Source organism: Stigmatopora argus, chromosome 12, assembly GCF_051989625.1.
Source record: "Stigmatopora argus isolate UIUO_Sarg chromosome 12, RoL_Sarg_1.0, whole genome shotgun sequence".
In the NCBI taxonomy this organism is placed as follows: domain Eukaryota; kingdom Metazoa; phylum Chordata; class Actinopteri; order Syngnathiformes; family Syngnathidae; genus Stigmatopora; species Stigmatopora argus.
Window position 1 is genome coordinate 4,809,203 of NC_135398.1, and position 19,980 is coordinate 4,829,182.

The following is a 19,980-nucleotide window of genomic DNA, read 5'->3' on the forward strand; positions in this document are numbered from 1 at the left end:
TATTATTTATGAAAAAATCTGGAAGTTGGGGCCAAAATCAAAAGTCACAGCCCCCCAAAAAATGTGTTTTATAGTCAGAAAATATGATAATCCCTCTACAATCAACTGTATTGCTTATCAAGCACCCATAGTGGCCTGGTTTCACAATTATGAGTATTATTCACTATTCATACCTAATATTCTGTTTGTGTTTAAGGCAAAAAAGGGGGGACAATCCAACATGGCAAATGTTAATGTATAATAAGCGTTCCCATAGGCTAGCAAAGACTGAAAGTCCCAGCCACTGAGTTGGAGCCGTCGATGCAAAGAAACCCCAGAGACCGAAAAGATATAAAAGCTTTCCATAAATAGCCGACTCTGACCTCCTTGGACCACATTCCACAAGAGGTCAAAGTTGAGTTGACAAAGGGAGGCGGGAGCGGGAAAGAGGATCGGCAGGGTGTGGCCGGCCGGCTGAGCGTTGCTAACAGCTAAATGCTAGCGCACAAGCTACTCCGGTTATAGACGTTTATCTTCTCTTTGCTGTTTATTATGAAGCCTCACATAGAGAAAGAACTATTTTTAGGTCCCTCAAAACGCATGAAAACAATCTTAGTATAAGAAAAATGAAATATTTTAGGACTAAATGCAACACAATTGAGTGAATCATAGTCAATGGCAGCCAATGAGGTAGTTAGTCTATGAACCCACTACGGTCAAATGTATATATAAATTTTGAGCAATTTGAGTCATACTTTTCCCCCCGAAGAAAACAAATGTATCATATAAATATGATGACAAATGATATTTGATATTTTGCAGTCTTGTCGTTCCGAGGGCCCATTAAAGGCTCATGGCTGTCAATCATTTATTTAGTGGTTTGGGTTTTTAAAAAGTTCATCTTGATACCTCAACCCTTGAGTGATGAGTGATTAAGCCAAGCCATTAAACTGTCAAAAACTGGTTTCAACCCAACGCATGACCCCAAAAAACACCACCGTGCAAAAAAAAAAAAAAAAAAAAAGTCTGGCGAAACCATGCTAACCAGGAAGTCGGCCACTTGTCGAGTGGAAGTGGGGGGCCTTTTCATTTGGGTGGGAGAAGAAGAAAAGTAGCGCTCTACTGGAGATGCATTGACTCGGAACGGAAATAAGAGTAGAGCGGGTCTGGAGGGTGGGCGGGCCCTGGATGGGTGGGTTGCGCTTTGTGGTGGATCGGCACACATCAAACTGGCACAGAGGCGTTTTGTGTCTCACCTTCTGCTACTGACCTTCCCTTTGTTTACAGCGCATTGCCGGGATACTCCCTTTGATTCGGCTGCGCGCACGTGACCCGCTGCCAGTTTCTGTTCTGCAGTACTGCTGCTTGCTGCTGCTTGCTGCTGCTGCTAAAAATAGCCTCCGCTTGCCCTGGCTCCACTGCTAGTTTACATAAGCTCTAAAGGGGAGGGGGGCGGCTATGGTGAAAGGGAGTGGAGATTGGGGGCTGGGTGGGGGGGCACGACAGAATATGGGAGAGAGAGCAGAGTGGGGTGGGGACTCTATGGACACCCATTCCACAATCTCTGCGAGCAGCGCCACCGCCGCTGTCCTCCGGCGGTCTGCGCCGTTCCACTCCCGGTCGACGGCGTTGTGCATTGTGTGTGTGAGTGTGTGTGTTTGTGTGCGTGTGTGTGTGTGGAGTCCGACACATACATATCCACCATGAAGCGCTCGCTTGCCTGCCTCCCTCCCTCCCTCCCTCCTCTCCGTCCTTTAAAATGGAAGCACATTTTAACCCAAAAATAAAATTCTATTTTTAGCGCCTCTCTCTTTTGGCTTTATATAAACCCTAGCACCGTTCCTCGGGTACAAGATGAGGTGGACAAAAACTTGCAAGGGATGAAGAAGATCATGGAAATGACAGGGAAATAAAAGTTTTGATTATTATTTTTTATTGGATTTGTGTATTTTTTTATTCATGGATTAGTCGAAAGGAGATGTTTGGATTTGGAATTGGAATGTAATATTTTTGTAGTCTCAATCTGCATTTTTTTTGTTGATTGGTTTTATTTGTATTTTTTTTTTTTGGTCACATTTGTCGCTGGGATAACATTCTAATTTATTCCTATTTTGGTGTATACTTCAAAGTAGTCATTTTGATCGCTTATGCATTTTTTCTCAATTTGCTGCATTTGTTTTGGTAACAATTTTGCACTTTTTGGTCAAGTACTTTCACAATTATCTTTTAATGTTTATTTTTCGACTCGACGCCCATGCATTTTTCTAAAACTGTATTTTGCTAATATTATGCATTTATTTTCAGTGTATATATATATATATATATATATAGGATTTATTTGTCTTCTTTGTCTGTCTGTCTGTTATTTACTGATTTAAATTTTTGCCTTTACAAACAAACAAACAAAAAACAGTTTCCCCCAGCCAAACGGATTACATATAACTTTAATCTGTTAATTAACATTTATAGATTTTATGACAGCAAGGTTAAAAATACCTCAAAAACGATTCTAGGAGGCAAACAATTTGAATTTTTGAACAACATTATAGTGTGCGAATGTCTATGTTCACTTTTTTGATGAGTTAGCCAAAACGAACACAGGATGAATAAGTCACCTTAAAGTGACAAAGCAAGTTAGGCTGTGGACGTTACCGTGACAACCCTTGATATGAAGTCAATATTTCCCAACATATGCCCCCGCCTCCTTCATGAAAGGGCAAAATAAAAACACGTGGTCTCGCTACCCGGGGCGGCTTTCCACACTTAAAAGGAGATGCGAGCCTAACGTGTGGTGGGAGACATCATACAACAGAATCTGGAATCTGAAGAAAGTCTGAAAAACAGTCAAGGTTGGACTCGTTTTGGGGGGCCGCTACAAAATCTGTCAAACTCGTCAGCTTGGATCCGCATATCGTCGATTAAATCCAACAATGTTGATCAATCTCATGTTTTTGCCCATGTTTGACCATTAAAAATTCAATCCATAAATTATCGTAATAAGCTCAAATTGTTGGAGTTGGGCCGTTTGGGTCAGAGCTAGAGCTGGGCGATAAAACAATAACGATAATTATCATGAAATATTTTTGTGAATGATAATATTACATATTTTCGATAAAAAAATCCAAAAATTTTAACTGTAATTACACCACGCGATCACCCAAGACGGTGGGGGCGCTGTTGCGAGATGAATGCTAGTTAAAGACCAAGTTGATAATCTTATTTATTTCATATTGCACAGCAACATTTGGTTTGAAGGCGCATGTCAAAATTTCTGCAGGTTTTATTTACTTTTCATAGTGTAAGGAGGGAGTTATCTTATCTTTATTGCACAAAAGAACAACAAAAATACTTTTTAAAAGCATCAAATTTCATACTCTTATAAAGTACGGTAACAGTTACTTTCATATTTGAATAAGGAGGAAAGAAATTCACAGAAGTTTCAAATTTGAAACAAAAAAAGATGTGATAATTATGGATAGACTAACAATTTTTGTTCTTTTTATTGTAATAACAATTTTTGTCATATGGCCCAACTCTAGTCAGAGAAATTCTTGGTATTTAGATGGCTAAAAGTTGGAAAAAGCGCGTATCTACTCATTGCGCCCACCGGAAGTTTGGAGGATCGTACCGGACTGTTCCGCCTTGCGAAACCACCAGGGTCGGAAAAGGCAAATGAATAGCGGGAACCAACGGGGGTCCCGCGGGGAGTCGCAACGACCTTGCGGACAGTGGTGAAGATGGGAGTTCCGCTAAGCTTTCAGCAACTCGCTCGGTCTTAACACACACACACACACACATGCACACACACACAAACACAAACATACGCACACACACGTCCACATAATGCCTCTTTGATACAACCGGCGTCAGCTGACAAGAGTGTCATCTGATTCCAGCAAAGGACATTTGGAAATAATCAGTATTATTGGAGATCTTTCAAGAAGAATTGGCTTTTTAGGATCTTTGTGGTCACATCTAAGACTTTCTATCTATTCATCGGCTATCTGAAGGAGGGCGTCATCCAGCGAGAGCACAAAAAGGGGCGGGTCTTTCGCACAGGCACATGTCCGATGCAGGCGCTTCGAGTGCGACTAATCAAAACATTTTGCTGAAATTAATATTTTCAAGTGTATTTGGGGAGACCAAAATAGATGCGCAGTTTCGCCTGGGGGTTGCTTTATTTTTGTTTTCAATTGAGAGTTTAAGTGAAGGTGGCATGACTAAGTTGGTGGTATTTGAACCTGAAAATAGTCTTATTTGTAATTATTATTTTATGTTCTGTTTTTGTACATTTTCCCATTTGCCGGCAAATCTAACGACTAACGTGTTCCAGCGCTAATATTTGTGCACTTTCTATTTACCAACACGAAATCCAAGTTGTAAAATTGTGAAAAATTCAGGGTCACAAGAACAAATTACTGAACAAAACTAAAAACAACTCAAGCATATCATATTCTTTTTTGGGGGGACAATTTTGTCATCGTCACACTGGGTAACACTGAATGTTTCCCAGGAACGTCTTTTTAAAAGTCAATGATTTGGCCATTAAAAAAAGGGTCTCTTGATAGTCACCCTCCACTTAAAAGGCAAATAATAATAATAATTCTAAAATTGTGTCCATGAAAAGCTTTGAAATAAGCAAGTCAACGTTTAAATGGAGGGTGGGAGGCCCGACATACATAAATACATCTCTCTCCGAGGCTTTTCCATGAAGAGAAGAGGCTCCTTTATTGGGCAAAGAGTGACTGTTTGGACAGCTCTGTTTCGCCGGGCCCTTCAGGGCTTGGGGCCTGGCTGACAATGGCCGCCATTCTTAGCATTTTACTGCCCCAGATGTCAGTGGCAGTGCCTCCCCACCCACCCGGGGGCTGGTGGCAGGGTCCCGTGACCAGCACCAAGTGACCCATGCACACCCCCCATCTCTTAATGCTACAAAAATACCTAACACATTCTCCATATTGTATACTACAACTAAAAATACATTCATTTTCTGCTCAATTGCTAGCTCAATGCTAATATACAATGGTCATGACATTAGCTAATTATAGAAAACTACATTAAACCAAGTAATACATTGTGAAAAGAATCGAGAATGGGGGTTCTGGGGATTTTTGGGGGGGCTAAATTTTCTAGTCCTAAATTCAGTCATATATTCTTCATCCTCTGCAAAAATACCTAACACATTCTCCATATTGTATACTACAACCAAAAATACATTCATTTTCTGCTCACTTGCTAGCTCAATGCTAATATACAATGGTCATGACATTGGCTAATTATAGAAAACAATATTAAACCAAGTAATACATTGTGAAAAGAATCGAGAATGGGGAATCTGGGGATTTTTGTATATTGTCTAGTCTTAAATTCAGTCATATATTCTTTATCCTCTGCAAAAATCAACGGCGACTTTGGAAGTAAAATAAAGCACACAAGTCTAGTTTACTGTTACAGTATTGGTGTGAATAAATTCAGATATGAATGTATGGTTTGATATTTGAGTGGGAATACTTTGTCTTTCGATGCGTCCGAAGCAATTGGCGATGGAATCGATCCTGCCGCAGCTGAAAATAGCTGGGAATCAATCAACTGGCAGACGCATATTTGTGCCGTTAAAACACAAATGTGCGGATCGATGGATTCCAAAAGTGTCGATGGGAACACACTCTTTGACTGGGGCTTATTTCCTGTCCGGGGGGGGGGGGCGGTCCCGCCACCAAGCTTTCTGAGAATACATGTCCCTGGAAATTTTCCGTATTCGTTTTTAACCGAGATGAAAGAGAAAGATTAAAGACAACAATGGGGCTTTAAGAAAAGTACCATTTGTACAATCATTTAGCTACAGGGTTGTTTGTGGTCGTCTTGTTGCTCGCAGTTTTTTTATTCTAGACATTTGTTTTTGGAAAGCTTTAGTTCACTTTCCAAGATGAATTTTTCGGTTTTTCTATGAAAACATTTTTTTTGTTTTTAAAAAGACTAAAAAGACATTTGATCATACTACAAACAAAGTGTAACAAACAAGTTTCCCCAAATATATTTTAAGAATGTTGCAAGGGCCAGCATTAATTTTATACAGTAATCCCTCAATTATCGCGGTTAATGTAGACCAGACATGGTTGCGATAAACGAAAAACCGCAAAGTAGGGTCACCCCTATTTTTTTTATAAACTTCAGTGCTGATTCCTAGTAGCAAGCGGGGGCCAGGGGAGTGGCTTCCGCTCGTGAGTTTCAGCATGGCTTTTCACATTTTTACGAATTTACAAAAAACTACATTAAAAAATTCCCCCAGAAAAAAAAATCTGCCATGTCGTGAAACCACGAAAGTTGAAGCCGCGATATTCGAGGGATTACTGTATATATAAAATAGCTTATTGTAAATTATGTGTTGCTATGTTTGGGAAAAAAATAAAATATGTTATTGTAAATTACGTGTTGATATGTTTGGGAAAAAAATGGAGTAGGTTAAAGTGCGAACAACCGCGTCAGCAATTCAGGGTTATGCTAGTATTCGTAGCATAGACAGGAAGTCTGCTAACTTGTGTTTCAGGTTCCCGCGTAAAGTGGAAGAACTTTGAGCCATACTTTAACCTTTCCTTAGAACAAGGGTGTCAACATGACAAAACGGAAGTGGAAAAAAAGGAAATTACCATCGACGATGATGTAGGTCTAATTTGCTTAAACAGGCCGTGGATGCTTATCTTTCATTGCCATTGACGGCACAAGACGTCCAATCAATTTTGTCTGGGAGGGGCGAATTAATGTTCATTAATGTAACACCCCAGTGTTCGAATTACAATGAGTTTTTCCTACAAACGAAAAGACGCCTAGCAAACATCTGATGTTGGGTTAACATCACTTCTAACGGTTGTTCTATTTTCCCGCATTGGTTGAGGCCTCCCAAACACACAAACACACACACACACACACACAAGCTGGGAGCAGAGAAAGAGGAAGTGTGTGCTGAAAGGCGGAGCTTGGCGAGGCCATGTGAGTGTCACCTGACCGCCCCCAGGGCTCCTTTCTGCTCTCAGACACAGGACTTGTCCCGCATTCGAATTTATGCTCGCAGAGTGCGATGCTTTTGAGAAGGAATCAGGAGAAGAAAAGCCTCCCGAGACTCGGGGGGGCTGGATTTACACCATGTTCTTCACGTGACACCATTTAGAGTTTTGGTATAATTTGGACATGGGTCCTTTAAAGCACAAAGACAAAAAAACACATCAGAAATGCCTACGATTTTTTTATAACATATATTAGTGGTCAAAATCATAACGCGCGACATAAATATGCAATGTGACGTGATTAATGTCTGTCACCCGCTACAAAGCCACGCAAGCGTGTAGCTGAAGCGAAACTAACATGACATTATTTGTGTATTTCGGGTCAATGTTCTTTTGTTTCAAACAAATATGAATGTGTGTATAAATAAATGTAACTTTCCCTAACTACAATGCTTCAATAAGTGGTCTTGTTCTGAATAAAAGCCAGAATAAAACTACATTGTATAAGTGAGGCAAAAAGAAAAGCTTACACGAGGAAGACCTTGTTTAGACATTAAATTATATAGAATTGTGCTAAATTTGAAGTCATTGGCTGCCAAATAAATCCAACATGATAAACAAAAAAAAGATTAGATTGAAGGTAACATTTTAAATGAATGAAAATAGCCACATTAACAGAAAAATTATGAATTCGTTATCAATAAATAAAAATAATTTTAAAGTCATATAGAGCATTAAATACCCTAAATATTTTTGCTTTTTCACAATGATATGCTAATTTTCCAATTGATGTTGACACTCATTTTGGACAATGAGGATCACTTGTATATTAAAAAAAATAATAAGAATAACTAGGAGGTAAATAGGAATGGCACACTTGGTGGGACCTGCTTGGTAAATCCAGTTGAAGTCTAGTCACTGATTAAGTGCGCCTTTGACCGAGCCCTGGCAGATAAAGGCAGCTAACCTTTGGCAAGAGGCCCGCAAATGTCCCCGTGCTCACCTATAAGTCAATCCACAGTACAAGAAGAAGCGAGCTATCTTTTTACAGGCAAATTCTGGCACCGCAAATGCCATCCCAAATGTTCAGCGCCAGCCTAGCCACACATTGCACACAGTATCAGTATTTCCAAATAGACACACACAGCAATTGTACAAAAAAACATTCTGTGCAGGTGCCTGACCATAAAAAAAATATATACGCGGTGACCCACATATTCTTTTGTCCCAGTGCAATTGAGCAATTCATCGTAGATGGTCAACGGATGTCAGCATAGGCTGTTCAAGGTAGAAATTGACCAAGCGTTACGCATTCGGGTTGTCGCTGTGCTGTTTAAGACTTGAGCGGTAAAGAAACTAGCTTACAGCTCTGTCTAAAATCTTTGTTGGGCCCGACTAATCATGTATCTGGTTCTCCAGCAACTTTTCTCAAACTTTCCTGTATACAACGCAGCACTAAACCCAGCTTCGCTAATCTGTACACTTCTTAAATCTGACATGCAACAAAACAGGAGTTTGCACTGCAAATGTGTGTTCACACATTGATAGAAAGTATGACCAATCTTTTTTTTTTTTTTTAAAACATTAGCACCTATGGTTGAATATAGACGTTACAATTGCAGACAAAAACTGCCCAACTGGACAATACACAGCAACGGTAACGCTAGTTTATCCTAACAAAGATTGTGCCCAGAATAGCACAATTTTGCCACTAGAAATTCATCAACATGTTGAGAATAAAAACCAAGATAAACGACATGTATTGGTTTTATGCAGGTGAACCTTAAGAAATATCTGGCGGATTTACAGAACATACGCATCTTTCGCACAATGTAGGCCAGCTCAGACTTTGCAAATGTCACACACACACACACACACACACACACACACACACACACACACACACACACACACACACACACACACACACACACACACACACACACAAACACACACGACAAGACAGCGTCACGCACTTGTAGGGTATTTTTTTTCAGTTGCAGCCAATTGGACAATGACAAGAGACGGCAATGTGTTTACAGGGCGTGACGAGAGGAGAAAAAAAATGATGAAAATACAAGTTGCATAAGCCAAGAAAGAAAATGTGAAACTCACTATTGTGCGCAGTCGATCAGCTGGTACTCGTTGGACCTCTCAAAGCACGCCTTGACTCCTTCGTCGTCCCACAGCTTCTTTGCGTGGTCAAAAAACTCCTGGGGGGCACAAGAGGAAGCAGCGGTGAGCCAAGCATGACAGTAACGAGATGGACTACAGTCATCCCTCGATTATCGCGACTTGACTTATCGCGAATTCACTTTTTAGCGATTTCTTTTCCTGCTATTAATTATTTCTAAAAATATATCTTTTTTCATAAAAATTTGAAAATTCAAGCTGAAACTCGTCTTCTGCTTGCTACTAGGACTCAGTACTGAAGGGAAAAAAAGGTAGTTATAATAGGGGTGACCCTACTTTGCGATTTTTTGATTATTGCAGTCATGTCTGGTCTACATTAATCACGAAATTTGAGGGATTACTGTAAACACATAACACATTACTAGAGAAAAAGCTGAAAAAATAACGAGTATTTTGCATTTTTGTTGCCATTAAAATAAGTTCAATTTGTATTTAATAACTCATCCATTGCGGAATTAGATTTAAGGCCAAGCTAAGTTCATCAAAGTAGTTTTACAACAATCAACCGTTAAAAACACTTGTTTTCATAAAAAAGTGCTCATCTTTCGTAGTTTACCATGCCAGCTTTTTTTAACCAAATGACTAAATACACATTTTGTATCAAAACTATGAGGAAAAAGTCAAAGCAAAAAAAAAAAAAAAACATTCCAAACAAGAGATCATATCTTGGAAAAACTCGTACGTCCGGTCACTCATACTTGAATGTATCCGAATGGCGTGTATTGGAGCAGGAAGTCTCAATCTCTGAGTGAAAAGGCACTTTGGCGAGTTATTTCTGAAAACCACCAAGCCTCTGGTGCATCAATTTAGCGAGACCAAAGCGCAAAAGTGGGATTCAAATCTTGGGTTTTCTGCCGGTACTCAAATTTAATGGGAGCGCGGTATAAAAAACGTGGCCTTTCTAAAAAAGCCAAACGCTCAAAGCCAAAGCCTTCCTGTTTGGGACAATGCAGTAAATAGGGTTTTCTTCTTTTTGGCCCGCTTCCTGTCGCGGGACAATGGGGTGCATTATGAGAGGCGCTTCTTCTTATCAATGACTTTGAGACATTTCCCAGGACTCTGTGTTGTACGTTTGTCTTCGCCGGAGACGATTGGACCGGCCGTGGCGGTGTATCGCCATTCGCCCTCCTGCGAAGGGCTCTGGGCCTGACTCCGCCCCCTCCCCAGCACATGAGCGCCCCACGCGCGTTTCTCGCCGTCTCTGCGCAAAGAGACTCAAAGTAGCTCCCAACTGGAGGCTGATAAATGATCACATGCTCTGGGAGACATCCTCTCAGCAGATCCGGTGATTAAGTTCAGCAGGGATGACAACCGATAACTGTTTTTTTTTTCCCCCTCCTAAATCGATTCATCAGTGAGCAGACCTCCACCAAGGAAGCGATGATTTAAGTAAATGCGAATACGCTGTTTTATGAAATATGAAGTGGCTATTGTTCCACTCCGGAAATGTACGTGAAAGCCATGGTTACTTTTTGTGATATATTACTTTTCCGTATTGTTCGTACAAGTTCAGTAAACTAATCTCGGGTGATTAGTTAAACTTTAAGTGACACTTTTTGGTCATTTATAAAAGAGAATATTAACGTTTATGGCCTGCATGACTCAAAATGTGGAAGGCAGGTCTCCATTATAAATGTGTTTTTATTATGAAGCACTATTCTAAATACACCGTATAAAGTACACAATTAAAAATTAATAAACAAACTAGAGGCGCACTCAGAGCACCTAAGGAGACAAATTCAAAGCATTGCTATATTAGTGATAATGGGCACACTAACTTTTCCCTTGCACCCCAAAATGGCATCAGTTTCTCTTCACACACCACATCACCTACCCAGTTATGGAGCTCTCTCAAAACTTATTTTGTGACCTCTATGACCTTTGACCTCATCACAAAAACAATCGAACCACCTTTTGCTTCATGTTACAAACATATCCTGCACGCATGACAACCCTCCCTTTATTCATTCTTGAATTATGTTGAACAACAACCCCAAAAACAAGACATACCGAAGGGAAATTAAAGCTCCGCCCCTTTTAGGTGCCGTGGAATTATTCCCTTGTACCCCAAAATGGCATCAGTTTCTCTTCACACACACCACACACATCACCCACCCAGTTATGGATCGCTCTCGAAACTTGATTTGTGACCTCTATGACCTTTGACCTCATCACAAAATACAATCAAACCACCTTTTGTTTCACGTTACAAACATATCGTGCACGCTTGACAACCCTCCCTTTATTCATTCTTGAGTTACGTTGAACAACAATCCCAAAAACAAGACATACAGAACGGAAATTAAAGCTCCACCCCTTATAGGCGTCGTGGAATTATTCCCTTGTACCCCAAAATGGCATCAATTTCTCTTCACACACATCACCTACCCAGTTATGGAGCTCTCTTGAAACTTTTGTGACCTCTATGACCTTTGACCTCATCACAAAAAAACAATCGAACCACCTTTTGCTTCACGTTACAAACATATCCTGCACGCTTGACAACCATCCCTTTATTCATTCTTGAGTTATGTTGAACAACAACCCAAAAAACAAGACATACCGAATGGAAATTAAAGCTCCACCCCTTTTAGGTGTCGTGGAATGATTCCCCTGGTATCGGCAGTGATTAAAAAAAAAAAGCCCAGGCCTAATGTCGGCGATGACAGCCAATGAATTAAATGCGTGCCCTGTAAAAGGGCTGACAATTTTTGGGGCCTCATATAGGCAGCTAAAACAGAGCTGTGACAGGTATTGACTGAAGAGCAGTAATTCACGTTAAAGTGGATCTTAAAGCAAGGACTAGAAATAGCGAACAACAAAGTCACATGGCAACATAAACAGAGTGCCCGCATGTCAGTGTCATCTTCACATCATGTTATGACCCACTTTAATTCATCTGAGAAAACATTGACATTCTTTGTTATGGTTGGCCAGAGAACAGCTCACGTTTCCTCGTTGCCGTGAACGGTAGGTAGCTACCAACGGCCGTTTATTGAATGGAATAAAAGCGCAACAGGAAATGCCAGGCATCTATTTGAGGAATGTATTTTTGTCTAAGTGGATCACTCACCTGGAGAGATTCATTGGGGCATGGCGTCTACTACAGTATGAGGAAATGCTCCAAACAAAACACGATCAAAGCGTTTGGCTCGGGTCGGGTCTCGCTCCTCCTCGCACCTTTGTGCCGAAAGCATCAAGATACCTTCATACGGGAAGTGGCGATGAGCTATGACCCGCTTTGCTACAAAGTTCTGTCGGAGAATAGCTTTATTAGCGTGAGAGCCTCAATAGCCGCATCGCTTGGTGTTTAAAGCTAATTTTTTTTCAATGTGGAAAAAACGCAATTCTCATTTCTTAAGGCTAACAAATTCCTAAAAAAAATGATAACTGTATATTGCAACAGCATTTAAGATCTGAAGAAGAGAGCGGCACGATTGATGGAATTTAATCGTGATCAAATTGTGGCAGCGATAATTCCAATTCACCACATTGTTGCTCTTTTTACCTTAAAAATGTGAGCCCAACTAGTAAAAAAAAAGCAGCTGGACAGGAAATAAACAGGATTGGATTTATTTCAGATTCAGGGCTATAAATAAGCACATTTAATCAGTTAGCCTTTAGTGCATTCAAAATTCTTGGTCAAATTAGTTTTTTTTCCAATCATAATTTCGTCTAAAATAGCTAAAGTACTGTCGGTATCGGCGACAGATGTCTTTTTTTTGGAGAATCTGATAGGGTCACCAGATCAAACCAAATTGCAAAAGAGTATTAAAATACAGGCATCAGAAAAACAAGGGAAAATTGATCTTTTTTTTTAAAAAAACTGCTTGTATTAGTAGATCTCTAAAAATGCTGTCTCTCAATGCACAACACTAAATAAACACTTTAAAAAGCAATATCAACTTGTAGCCACCACTTGGCCAAAGGTTAAGGTATTACATTAGCTATATTTTCAGTTGAAATGTATAACTTTAATTTGAATCAGATTTTTGTTATATTTTTGGGGGTCATGTGTTAAACTTGATGTCTAGTTTTTCTAATTGCTGTTTTGTGCTCTGCATTTTCAGAAGAAAAAAAAGAATATTGAATATGTCTCTTAGTATTACTTGATTGCAAATGTTTAATAGTTTTAATTGTATGCTGGGAAGGTTATATTTATTAAAAAAAAATTACTTAATATAATTTGGATTTTTACGAAGTAATTTCACATTCATAATTTGGATTTTTATGAAGTAATTTCACATTTCTACGCAAGTTCAAGACAACGACATGCTAATACGTTAGCTTCTGCGAACAGAATGAACCCGCCGGTCTTTTTCTCGCCATTTCTTTGAACGGCACGATCGGCGCATTCAAGCACACAAAGGGGACGGCCCCGTATTTGCCTTCTTTTCAGACGCTCTGAATGAGATGGACTGATTACATTTGCCGTGCGGCACGGCTTCTTGCCCAACCTCGGGTTAAAGTCTGAGTGCGGGCCGCGAACGCCGGGCATGGCCCGATCCTGACACTGGAAGGGGGCGATTGTCGGAAGCTCGGAGACGGACGGCGGCTGCTCCTTAAGGCTCTTTTCAACAGAGGCGTGTGACACTGGGCCTTTGAATAAATGCAGTGTGTGCTACCGGGCCCTACAGAGCAAGTGATAACGCTCAAAGAAACTAGAAGGGAAGGGAATTTACTTCAACAGTTGTTATTGTTGTTTTGTTTTTTAACCCTTGCCTGTCATGTTTGCCTTGGTAACTGATCAACACGGGTTCGTGGGTAAGAAAACTTAAGGTTCAATGTGAAAACATATGTCAACATCGTCATTCAGGTATCTGTCGGCAACTTATTTGTTTCTCTGCAAACATGGGAAATGTCAAAACTTAAAAAGGTAAGCAGGGCTGCAACGTGACAAATAAAGCGGAACTGTTAGTCCAATAGCTCAAATAGCTCAACTTGAAATGAATAAATCAAAGTTTATCACTCAAGACCAGGTCCAACTTTCTAAAGCCATCTAGACCACGTGTCAAAGTGGCGGCCCGGGGGCCAAATCTGGTCCGCCGCATCATTTTGTGTGGCCCAGGAAAGTAAATCATGAGTGCCGACTTTCTGTTTTAGGATCAAATTAAAATGAAGAGTATAGATGTATATTAAATGTCCCGATTTCCCCCCTTTTAAATCAATAATTGTCATTGTTTAATCCATTTTTCTGTGTTTTTAGTTCAAAAATCATTTTGTAAAATCTAAAAATATATTTTAAAAATGCCAAAATAAACATTGTTTTAGATCTATAAAAAACGGAATATTCAGGGCTTTTAATCCAGTTCTTTTAATCCATTTATTAAAAAAATCTAAATATTATATCTAAAATGGTCTGGCCCACATGAAATCGAGTTGACGTTAACGCGGCCCACGAACCAAGAATCGTTGATATTTTCTACAGATTCTTCATATATTCTCCACCCGTGTCCAATTCCATTTTCATGCAATCCTTTGTATAGTTATACACATTTGCTTTCGTAGTTGACTACTTCAATCATCAAAATAATCTAGATACATCAAAATAGCTGGAACCGTTAGCTCCTTATAGCATTGCGAAATTTTCCGGGGTCCATCCGTGGCTTACGGCCAGGTGATGATGCGACTTACAGCAGTAAAAATACAAGTGTATCTTTATTTTGTAGCAAAATTAGCGAGTGATGACTTTATACAAGAGCTATTCATCTCCAGTGTGGACACAAGAGGGCTGACTTTCTGCCCTGGAGGGAGTCTCACAGTCTCCAAGTAGACACCAAAAACACCACAGAGACTCACTACATGGCTGCTAGTTGCTATGAAAAATATTTACCGGTGAGTTCACCAACTACGACAGCAATGTCATGACAATGTAACATATTAAAAGAAACATACAAATGTAGCCATTTCAACCAAAGTCAATTGAATCTGTCAAGCGCACTGCCATTTTTTTTATTCCTTAATTTTGCTGGAAGACCATCAGAATCGCTTTCTGAAGACAGCTAGTCTTGTAAATTATCAGATTAAAAAAAGCATGTCTTCTTTAAACGAACTTGGAAGGCCAAGAGTTTTTTCCCCGTCGCAAGGCAATTCCTTTGGGTTAAGTTATTAAAAGACCAAAAGCAACAAGGACAAACTCCTCCATGTAAAGCTGAGCGATACGATACAAGTTAGCTGTGGGAAAATAGTGACAATTTATGATATTTTGAACAAAATGCCTACGTCAACAAATTTTAGGAAACTAAGGATCGAGAACTGGTAGAGAGCCCACAAATGTCCACTCCAAGAAAATAATCCAAACTACCACTAACTTCATTTTTCTTTGTCAGTTTAAACTACTGTGCCATGTCGGAACTATCTAACTTAACACCTGCAGACAAAGTAGAGCAGTGGGCGTGGCTTGCGTGAAGTTGAAGCTCACCTGCCACACGACACTGTAACTGTAGCTGTATTGCAAACACAAGACAAACAACGTCTTTTTTGTGTGGCTCTCAAGTCAACAAAAACCTTTGAGTTTCTGCAACTACTCTATTTGTACTTTATGGCTTTGTATTTTAATAGTAGAGTGATTCTTCCGAGTACTTTCCTTTAATATCACCTGGAGGGAGTCAAAGCATATTCCTCATTGAAAAAAGACTTTGAATTTACAGTCTTGTGCTCAAGCTGCCAAAAGGAAGAACGCTCAAGTTTGCAGCTGACCCTGTGAAACAAAGGAAATTGCTTTCGGCGGAAACTTTTATGGTGGGACGAGGCAAAGGCAGACAAGAGTGTGGCCATCGCCAACATGGTGGCGGGCGCCATTGCGCTTTTGCTAACGCTGTTTAGCTTTCCAACCGTCGCATATGCGGGTCACCCCCGACGTCAATGAGAAACATGCAAACATGCTGGTGAGGTGGGCTGACAACATTTTGGAGGTGGAGGTCCAAGCCATCATTAGCCCCGCCTCCCTCCCTTAGAGTCAGTCCACTTTGTCATATTTACTGTATTTTCTCGCATATTAGTATAAGCCAAACCCTTAAAATTGCCTTAAAACCGTTGAATTGTATCATTTCCCGCCCCCTGATTCACAATTTTCACCTCCATATTCATGGTTTTAATAGGGAGTACAAATGTGTTACTTTGAAGGGAAAATCATTGCACGTGGCATTTCTGAAATACTGTATAATATAATAAAATAACGTATGATTGCTGGATTGCACATTCTGAAAGGATGTTTCTTTAATTTTCCTTCATAGACGCCAAAATACATTTTGTTTAGTGTTTTATCTGTTTATCTTTTCTCTATTTTAAAATAAATGACCGCATCGGCCGCCTTGTCTTGCGTTATGGCGTTTGGTCTTTGTCACCTTGCAGTTTCATGCATGTCAAATCTAATTTGTGCGCATATAAGCCGTACCCTCGATTCAGTCATCATTTTTTGGGGGACAATTATGGCCTATATGCGAGAAAATACGGAAAATCTTAGTGTCAAAGTATCGTGTCTTGCTAACTAAAATTCCAGACTGTAGACCCAACAGACAGACTAAATGACAACAAAAAAGTCCACCTCCAACAGATTCTGACACTACAAAACGTCAACATGCTTTTGCCGTGGAATGTTTAGACGCACTATAACGTAGCGACGTACGTTAAGTTAAAGTGTTGTAATCCATTGGGCAAGATGGGGGGGTGGCTAAAAATGATAAAAGGGAATGCTGTTTACAGCGAGCAGCAGCAGCAGCAAATGTGCTAACCGAGTGTGGCCAATGGAGAATTCCTTCCGCTATAGCAAGCAGATAACAGTTTCTTAATGGGCACACCAAACATTTTTCTAAATAAGCCGTCAGAAATCATGTAGTCTCATCAAAAAAAGCTCGCCCGTTTCCGTTGAGGAAGGAGAGTCGGCTCGCTCAAGTATTCTGGCGAGTTAGTTGCTAGCATTTACTGGCTCCAGCGCATCCAAAGTACGTGTTTGATGTCACTTTAGAGCACGGTAATCCCGGCCTCGCCGTCTACTACGCATGTTATAAAAGAAAAAAAAAGTCCAACGGAGCACATCTAATAATTTATCAGCCCTTATGTAAAGTGTGCTACTGTACATAACAGACATCTGGCCACGTAAACATAATTAACTGGCACGTATATTCGTACAGGATATTGTAAGGCTCTTCCTCAATCTGTTGTGCTTTTCAACTGTCGTATGATTGGATTTAGCCTTAAGAATCGCTGCTTTTTTTAAAAAAATGTTTTGCTATGGCACTTAATGAGTTCAGGAAACAAAATGATAAGTATAATACAAAAATGAAAACCATTTAAATTGGTTGGACACTATAGATTTGGATATGTTTTTTCCCCCAACTTACTGCATTTCCTGGGTATCCAATCGGGACAAAAATATGAACATAAAAACCACTTTGAACGTCCTTTCCAAACTGCCATGTTCTGTACTAAAGTCGCCCTTTTTCAGTCAGTGAAACGGACGAGAACGCCAGCTGCAACATTTCCAGAAACTACCAAAACACTGTTTTGAATCCCTTTGACTGAACTCCGTTAAAATAAATCGGTAAGTGAATATATTTTGTCCTTGGCATATCATTTTTGGGGCTGTCCTTTAACCCCACAATGCAGATTCATACAACAAAAACAAAAACTTGTCACCTGTCAACATTAAAACCTTAACTTTCCTCTTTTGGTTCTTAGCTCATCTGCAGGCTTGCATTGCTACGCCGCACTTCCGGCACGGAGATAAATTGACCTGGTGTACACAACGGCGAAAGCGAAACGTCAAACCGAGCAACGTACCTGCGAGTAGTCAAAGTCGGAGAGAGGCGCTATGCTCTTGATGTATTCGATCCGGAATTGATCCTCTGGGTTGGCTAGCGGGACAGGGGGTATTAAAGTGCTCATCGCTGACACTATGGTCTGTACGGAGAAGAAAAGAGAGAAAAAAAGCATATCATTCAAGGAGGACAAGTTGCATGGGCTTTTATGATACAGGATTGTTTGATGTTGCAGCAGTAAAGAAGCATAATGACTGTTATTGAGAAATCCAGCAGATGTTCGATGAAACTTGCATTTCTTCCATGAGAACTATGTAAAGCGTAAATTATATCGATGTCTGATGTTAAACTAGTCCAATCCGTTGCTTATGATATTGAATGTATAGCTGAGAAAGTTTTTTTTTTTTTTAGGGGGGGGAATAAGGTGATTTTCAATTTGTGGGTTTCTATGCAAGCTCCCCTAGTGGCATGCAAGAGACTCGCAGAATTAAAGGTTAAAACTGCAGAATGTTGCAGTGGCTTTTGTTTCTTTTTTTTTTTTAATTTAATTAAATTGTTAAGTATAGATAGGTTGAATTTATTTTTCTAATTATTTTTTCTTCTTAATATGAACAAAAATATGTCCTTACTTTACATTCTATTGATTTTATCTTTAATAAATAAATAAAAAAGGTATATCACATTTTGCACTGAATTGGTTTTCTGATTTCTTTTCTTACTGTCATTGTGGTTTTAGAAATAACTATGTAGGGTTTTAAAACTACAGCATGTTGTTGGAATGAAAATTTGTTATGTATACAAAACACGTAGGACGGCCATGAAACGGTTAGCATTAAGCTAGCATCATTATATAGTAGAGTATTTGGTTTAAGCAAACACCTTGTAACTTAAATGTATTTAAAATGCTCCTGAAGACTTGGCTTGGGAATGGCAATTAACAGCTAAAAATAAACACATTTAAAGATTTGTTCACTACTTTCCTAACTACTTCTTGTTGCGATGTGTGCTGGGAAAATTTAGCAGCCATTTGTCCAATGATCACTCGCAACTCAGCCCAAAAAAAATGAAAACAATTGTGGTGAAATTGTTCCCTTGTTTCATTCCATGGTATGCGATGAGGTAGTTCTCAAACCAGTTTTTGCACAATTGCTGTAAAGTAGTTTATGTAGTGACATAAGACAAATATGTCATCAATTGGTTAAGTAAGCTATCGCAATAAGGACCCGGCTGAAATAATAACATGTGCGGACTGTGTTTGGAACTCACCACTATGGCATCCTTGACATTTTTCCGGATGTCTTGGATTTTCTGTTTCTTTTCCCTGCATGTGAAAACAAGAGAAAAGATAGGTTATGCTAGCAAGCCACAAAAGATTGCTAGAAATTTGAGAAAACAAGTACATTAAAAATACAAATAAAATAAATAGCACATCAAAAATAGCTTGTATTGGCGATTGGATTTGAAACTGGACACAAACTGGTTTTCAATGATTAATTGCGAGATCTAAAATACTGAGAACAGCTTAAGTGGCCATTGTGCATCATTTGCAAGTAGTGGGAATCAGAAAAATAACCAATCTAATAAAGTAAGGGGAAAAATATGGTGATATGATTTGTAATGTAAAACTTCACTGGTCCCTTTTTTAAAAACGGAGTGTTATGATGACAAAATAGCCTAGTACAACGTTGTTGGTCTCACATTTTTCAAGTTATGGAGCAAAATGAGTGTAGTCCTCCCTAATTATTAGGGATCTCCCCGATTGGGTGGACGAAATACATGAAATACATTTGGAAAAAGTACTTTTCTGCCCTACTTAATACACTTCCTGGGAATCGGATCGGCAGATTCTCCAAATCAGGCGACTTGGAGTCACATGCAAAAATATGCTATCGGGACATCCCTACTTACAATCCCTAGTTCGGGCATCCGATAGCTACTATAAGTTCCTCATCCACTGCCCGATAGGCTTAACGTACATAGTCTCGAGTTCCAAACCGAGCGCTGCCCCGATCAATGTCGCGCGCAGCAAAAACAAATCATCGATAGGC

General features: G+C 39.7%; 1 protein-coding gene across 3 annotated transcripts in view; it reads right to left on the bottom strand.

Moving 5' to 3' along the window:
* The window catches only part of LOC144086003 (guanine nucleotide-binding protein G(olf) subunit alpha), a 34,603-nt gene that overhangs the window by 9,360 nt on the left and 5,263 nt on the right, over nucleotides 1-19,980 (bottom strand). For all 3 annotated transcript variants that reach the window (XM_077615736.1, XM_077615735.1, XM_077615737.1), the window contains exons 3-5: nucleotides 19,199-19,253; nucleotides 17,955-18,074; nucleotides 9,096-9,193 (exon numbers count right to left, since the gene is read on the bottom strand). In XM_077615736.1, the coding sequence (XP_077471862.1) occupies nucleotides 9,096-9,193; nucleotides 17,955-18,074; nucleotides 19,199-19,253 (273 nt within the window). The remainder of the gene's footprint in view (nucleotides 1-9,095; nucleotides 9,194-17,954; nucleotides 18,075-19,198; nucleotides 19,254-19,980) is intronic.